General features: G+C 68.1%; 2 protein-coding genes across 3 annotated transcripts in view; one reads left to right on the top strand and one right to left on the bottom strand.

The window, feature by feature from the left end:
* Positions 1-199: 199 nt before the first annotated feature.
* On the bottom strand, positions 200-4,077 carry CORO1B (coronin 1B). Its single transcript, XM_042022646.1, has 11 exons — positions 4,017-4,077; positions 3,052-3,254; positions 2,846-2,968; positions 2,638-2,767; positions 2,386-2,567; positions 2,048-2,167; positions 1,869-1,973; positions 1,655-1,800; positions 1,511-1,568; positions 904-1,209; positions 200-786 (listed from the first exon to the last, which is right to left on the bottom strand). Exons 2-11 carry the CDS (start codon positions 3,250-3,252, stop codon positions 664-666), a joined length of 1,494 nt encoding a protein of 497 aa, XP_041878580.1. The 5' UTR covers positions 3,253-3,254; positions 4,017-4,077; the 3' UTR covers positions 200-663.
* A 192-nt stretch (positions 4,078-4,269) lies between these two features.
* The window catches only part of CABP4 (calcium binding protein 4), a 3,618-nt gene continuing 1,370 nt past the window's right edge, over positions 4,270-6,517 (top strand). The window contains exons 1-2 of one of the 2 annotated variants that reach the window (XM_042022647.1): positions 4,270-5,223; positions 6,358-6,388. In XM_042022647.1, coding sequence (XP_041878581.1) covers positions 4,463-5,223; positions 6,358-6,388 — 792 coding nt within the window. In that variant the 5' untranslated portion in view covers positions 4,270-4,462. The remainder of the gene's footprint in view (positions 5,224-6,357; positions 6,389-6,517) is intronic. The other variant, XM_042022648.1, reaches the window with a different exon arrangement.

Below are 6,517 nucleotides of genomic sequence, written 5' to 3'. Positions count from 1 at the left end.
CCCCCCCCAACTTCCTGCCCCCGCAGCGGATGTGCCGGAGCGGGGGGAGGCCGAGCGCTGCACCCCCCTCCAGCTCCCGCTACCCAAAATGCCGCCCTGTGCCCCCCCACTTCCTGCCGAGGCGCCGAGCTCCCACCCGTGACTGCTGCGCCTTCCTGCCCCCACTTTGTCACCCCCAGGTGGCCCCTGCGACCACAGCTTTTCTTATAAATCCTTTATTTGGAGTGAAAATATAGTTTTTGACCCTGCACTGGAAGGGAGAGGGGGGATGCAAGGAGGAGGAGGAAGGGGGAGAAAACCCCCAAAATATAAGGGGGTCAATATGTCACAGTTGAAGGAGGCAGATCATGCCCTGCCCTGTAGGAAAGGGGGGAGACCCCACACAGGGATTGAGGTGTGCAGGGGGTAATCTTTGATCCCAAGAGCAACCCCCAGCCCAACGAACGGGGGTGGGCAATAATGGTCCATGATTTGGGGGGGCAGCACCCAGTAAGGCAACGGGGGGAAGTGGGGAGCTGCCAGAGGGGCAGCCAGCCCCCCAGTGGGAGAAGGGCCCGGAGCGGGGCAAGGGGGTGCACCCCAGGGGGATGGGATGCTTCAGGGGGGTCCCTGGGGCGCAGGCGTGGTCCCTGGGGCGGTGGTCCCTGAAGGTTGGGGGGTTCCCTACACGTGGCCGTTCTCGAGGCGGCTGAGCTGCTCCTCCAGGCGGGAGATGCGCTGGCCCTGCTCCGCCACCAGCGCCCGCAGCGCCGCCACCTCCTGCAGCACCTCCTCCAGGCGGCCCCCCTGAGCGACAGCCCCGTCAGCCGCGCCCGCACGGACACGCCCAGCAGAGCCACACCCACGGCGGCCACACCCCTCCACCCCTTCCCCCTTTCCCCCTTTTCCCTTTGTCCCCCTTACCGTGGTGTTGCCGGAGCCGAGCACCGGGGGGGCACTGAAGCGAGTGGACGCAGGGGCGGTGGGGGGCGTGGGGGGCGGCGTGGTGGCCCCGGTGGTGGCGGTGGCGGCGGCGGCGGTGGTGGCGCGGCCGTCGTGCAGCAGTGACCGCCGGCTCACCTTGAGGTCGCGCTGCTTGCTGGGGACGTAGGCCTGGCGCAGGGACACCAGCACGGGCCCCGCCGTGCGCCCCGCCACCCACTCCTCCGCCTCCATGGCCGCCTCGGGGCCCGCCGTATCCGGGTACAGGTCGTCCTGGAACAGGTCAGACTGCCCCCCCGACAGGGTCAGAGGGGTGGCGTCCTCAGGGGGACCCCCAGAGAGACGCGTGGACCCCCCCCATCGCTCCTGTGTCCTGCTCAGGGACCTCACACACAGACCCCACAGGGACCCCCACACAGCCTGATTAGGGACCCCTTACCCAGTCACCACGTCCTGCCCAGGAACACCCCCACAGCCCCATGTCCTGCCCCGTGACCCCTCTCAGTCCCCCCTGGAGACTCCCACCAGCCCTACTGGGTCTCCCCATGCCAAATTCCCCTATCCCCACCCCACTCCCATCCCCACCGACCTTCCTTGGCACGGTCATGATGATGGGCTCACACTTGCGCTCGTGCAGCTTGTAGAACCTGCCGGGGGAGCAGAGGGGGTCATGGAGGGTTTGGTGGGGGGGTCTGGCGGTCCCTCACCTTGTCCCCCGCGTCCCTGTGCCCACCTGGCGATCTCGCACTTGCTGACGTCCAGCCCGCGCTTGGGCATCCAGCCCATTCCCCGCTGGGGCTCCTTGCTGGTGAAGGTGTTGAGGAAGTGGATGTAGGGCGGCTCCTCCGTGATCTCGAAGTACCGGATGCTCGAGTCCCCCTGGGGACACACTGTTAGGAGGGTCCCTGGCTCCGGGGGTGCCACCAGCGGGGTGGGGGGCTCCATACCTTGCCACAGACGTAGACCACGTTGGTGTCGGGGTCGTAGAAGGGCAGCAGAGCCCCGTTGCTGGAGTCCAGCTCCTGCAGCCCCATGGGCTCCTCCAGGTTCTCCTGCGGTGGGGTGAGGTGTCAGGCACACGGGGGTCCCCCAAATGGTCCCGGGGGACTCCCGGGGTGCCACTCACCGTGTCCCACAGCGCCAGTTGCCGCTCGCTCATGCGGCTGAAGCCGGTGGTGAAGATCTTGCCGTCGGCCAGGAAGATGGCGCGCATGGGACGGGCCCCCTCGTGCGCCCGCTCCTTCTCCTGGGGGGCACAGCCGTCACCGGCACCCGCAGCACCCCGGGGACGGGCACCGAGGGACAGGGGACAGCGGGGAGAACCAGGGGACAAGGACACCCAAGGGACATGGGACAACGGGGTGCACCAAGGGACGAGAGCAGGGAGCAGGGGACTCCGCCCAGGAACCAGCGCAGGGCCGCGCCCTGGTGACACAGACCCCCCGGGGGGGTGGGGACACTCACGGCCACCACGGTGCCGCGGCGGGGGTCGATGACACGGACGCTCTTGTCCTTGCAGGCGGTGCAGAAGTGGGAGCCATCACGGCTCCAGCTGACGCTGTAGATGAGGTCAGGGTGCAGTCCATCCAGCCGGTACAGCTCCTCCGCCGTGCCCACGTTCCAGATCAGCACCACGTTGTCACAGCCTGGGGGACACAGCGGGGGTCACCTCGGCCGCGCGGCCCCCTCCCCATGCCTGCCGTGTCCCCCCCGTACCCGCGCTGAGCAGGACGTTGCGGGCGGTGGGGTGCCAGGTGACGATGCCAACGCGCTTCGAGTGGCCCTCCAGGACCACCACTGGCTCCGTCAGTGGCTGGCTCAGCCCGTTCTCCGGGATCTGCCACACCTGAGGGGACAGAGGGGACAGTGACAAAGCGGGGTGACCCCTGCCACCCCCCCAGGCCCATCCCGGGCCACCCCTCACCATGACGGTGCAATCCTCAGAGCCGCTGGCGATGACGTGGTCGTTGTGGGGACACCAGTCGATGTCGAGGACGGGGCCCGTGTGGCCGCACACCGTGGGGTAGGACTTGTCAATGCGCCCGGTCTGGGGACAAAGTGACAGCAGGGAAGGGGTCACCCACCAGCACAAGCCTCCTCCCCTCCCCCGTGTCACCACCCTGCTGTCACCTTGTGCAGGGGGAGGACGAGGAAGGCGCCGCCGCCGCTGGCCTCCACGATGATGGCGACAAAGGAGGGGTTGACAGCACAGAAGGTGCTGTCCCAGGTGACGCGGGACACACGGATGTCATCGTAGCACTGCTCCGTCTTCACCGGCTGCCCGAACACGTGCCGGAATTTGCTCTGCCGCACCACCTTCCGGAACGACATGGCTGGGGAGCGCCCCGGCCCGCGGTCAGGCAGGCTGGGACACCCCAAAATGGGAGGCAGGGCCACCAGGGAGGTGGCCTGGGAACGGGGTGTCCCCTGAACTGGGCTTGTCGCTGTCCCCCAGCCTGGTAAAGGGTGGCTCAGCCACTCCCAGGAGGCAGAAACTGGGGCACACACCCCTGTCCCTGCCCAGCTCCCTGGAGGGAACTCGAGAAGCACCCCAGGAATGGGGGCTCTGAGGAGGACAGGGAGTGTCCCATTCAGGATGGGGACGGGGACAAGGGTGTCCTGCTGGCTACAGGGGTGGGGATAGAAAGGGGTGCAGGGACAGCTCCAACAGATCGGGCACAGGGGTGGCCCTGCTGGCTACGGGGTCAGGGATGGGGTCTGGCACAGGGAAAGGGATGGGGACAAGGATAGGGATGGGGGGCGCGAAGGGGGACAGTGGTGGCCTCATTTTGTACGGGGATAGTGACGAGGGCAGGGACAAGGATGGGGACGGGGGTGGGGTCAGGAATGGGGCCGGCGGTGGCCGCGCTTGGTACAGGAACAGGAATGGGGACAGGGACAGGGCTAGGGACATGGACGGGAAAGGGGACGGGGAGGCCCCGCTGGGTATGGGGACGGGGATGGGGACAGGGATAGGGATGGGGACAGGGACAGGGGGTGGCCCCGCAGGGAACGGGGAGGGGGCTTCCCCCGGGAAGGCGGACGGGGGCCGTGCCCGGCGGGGGTCGGTGCCCGGTGCCGGTGCCCGCACTCACCGGCGGGTCGGTGCCCGGGGCCGGTGCCGGTGCCGGTGTCGGGGGCGGCGGGAGCGGCGGCGGCGGCGGCGGCGGGGGCGGGGCAGGAAGTGACCGGGGCCGCCCCGCGCGTGCGCGGCTCCGGGGCGGGGGCACCGGCGGGGGTGGGGGGGGAGAGATGAGACCGGGGGGCTCGGAACCCTGCGGGCACACGGGGGCACCCCCTGCACAGGGACACCCGTGGGGTACGGTCCCCGTGGACAGCGTCAGTGGGTGGCACAGAGGTGAAAGTGGCGGGTGGCGCAGGGGCAGTGGCAGCGAGTGACACAGACTGCCACCCCCACCAGTGTCGCCCCGCCGTGTCGCCTCAGGGTGACACAGCAGCCAGGGTCACCCTCTGGGCCTCCCCTGCCCTCATTGTGGGGTGTCCCTCCCCTCCGAACCCCCCTGTGCCCATCCAGTCTGCAATGCCTTGGGGACACGCCACCAGTCCCCATCCTGGGGGGACAGTGAATGTAGGACCTACCTCAGAGGTGGCGGGAGCTCGGGGAGAGGTGCCGGCTGAGGGGACACTGTGGTGGCCTTGCGGTGTCACCGCTGGGGATGTGGGGTGGTCTGGGGACGCTGTGGTGGCTTTGGGGTGTCACCGCCCGGGATGTGGGTCGGTCTGCGGACACTGTGGTGGCCTTGGGATGTCACCACTGGACTCCGGGCCTCGGTGGGTGACCGCGGGACGCGTGTGGGGACCTGTGCGGTGGCCGGGCTGCGGTGGCCGCGTGGCTGTGTCGGGGGCCGGTGGCCGTGGCTGTTTCCTTCCATTAATCACCGCTAATTGGCTTTGCCTTGCCGGGCCCACGGCGGGGGGAGCCTGGGGGGGTCACGGGGGGTGTAAGAGGATTTCCCTGCTCCTTCCTCCGCCTCGGCCATCCCGGGGTCCCGCTTCCTGCCCGCCCGCTGCCCACCCGGCCCCGGCCCCATGCCACGCTCCCGCGGGGACAAGGGAACCCCCAAGGACACGGAGCCCCCGCAGAAGGGGAAAGGGGGGCACGAGGCGGGGGAGAAACCCCCCAAAGCCCTCGAGGACGGCGGTCCCCCGGCCCCCAAGAATTCCGGCTCCGAGTCCCGGCACGGTGGCCACGGGCAGAAAAGTGGGAAGAAGGGTCCCGTGGACCCCCACGCTGCTGCCACCAAGACCTACTCCCCCTTCCTCAACACCGTCTTCGGCAAGGTGGGGACACTGCGAGGGGACATGGGAGGTGAGGGTAGGGATGGAGGGACCCTGGAAATGGAGGGGATGTGGGGACAGTGGGGATGGGGACGGGGATGGTCGAGGATACTGTGGATGGAGGGGGGATAGGGGCTTTGGGGACATGGTCAGGGACACTCTGTGACCCTGGGGATGGGGACGTGGGGACAGGAGTAGTCCAGGACCCTGCAGATGGAGGGGATGTGGAGCATTTGAGACATGGGGACATGGAGACAGTGGAGATGGGGACAGTGGGGCTGTTCCAGGACGCTGGCCTTGGAAGGGACATGGGGACAGTGGGGATGGGGACGGGGACAGTCCAGGATGGTGTAGGTGAAGAGGGCAGTGAGGATGGGCTTGGGGACAGTGGGATGGGGACAATGGGGATGTTCCGGAACCCTGGGGATGGAGGGGACATGGGGCCAATGATGATGGGGTTGGGACACTCCAGGATCCTGAGGACAGAGGAGATGTTGGGCACTGGGGACAAGGTCAGGGCCACTCCGGGTCCCTGGGGATTTAAAGGAGACGGCGACAGTGGGGACACAGACAGGGACACTCTGGGACCCCAGGAATGGGGGCATGGGGACAGTGGGAATGGGCTCAGGGACTGTCTGGAAACCTGCGGATGAAGGGGACATGGGGCACTGGGAACAGTCAGAGACATCCTGGAATCGTGGGGATAGGTGGGACACAGGGGCTCTGGGGACACTCCAGCGCCCTGGGGACAGAGGGGACATCCCGAGGGGACAACCTGGGCAGGGGCAGCCGAGCTCTGGGCAGGGGGAAAATGCTGTCCCCCCACCTCTGGGGTAAGAACCCCCTCGGCAGCATCCGTGGCTACCCGGCACATCCCATCCGGAGGCTGGGGGTCCTGGGGTGGGACACCCCTGGGGTGGGTGACAGGAGGTGGGACACAGGGACCGGGGCAGGGCAGGTGGGGGGTGCAGGCACGGGGCAGGGCAGGGCTTTGCCTCCAATCCCACTAATCCTCCGCTGGAGTTAATTTTGGCCCATGCTTAACAAAGGTGACACCGAGGTTTGGGGGGGCGGGGGGGGGATGGACACGGAGCTGGGTCTCATTCAGCTGTCACCCCCTCTGTGTGCCCCATGCAGGAGCGGGACCTGTCACCGGAGGAGCTGGATGGTGAGCAGGGGGGACGGGGTGGGGACAGGGCCTAGGGGAATGGGGGGCATGTCCTCGTGGAGGGATCTGGGGTGGGGACAGGGCCTAGGGGAATGGGGGGCATGTCCTCGTGGAGGGATCTGGGGTGGG

This window comes from Corvus kubaryi, unplaced genomic scaffold (genome assembly GCF_017639235.1).
Source record: "Corvus kubaryi isolate FWS band 111438036 unplaced genomic scaffold, C.kubaryi_AGA036_p1.0 37219, whole genome shotgun sequence".
Taxonomy (NCBI): Eukaryota; Metazoa; Chordata; class Aves; order Passeriformes; family Corvidae; genus Corvus; species Corvus kubaryi.
The sequence above is the reverse complement of the archived record's forward strand: the minus strand, read 5'-3'. Positions and strand labels throughout refer to the sequence as shown.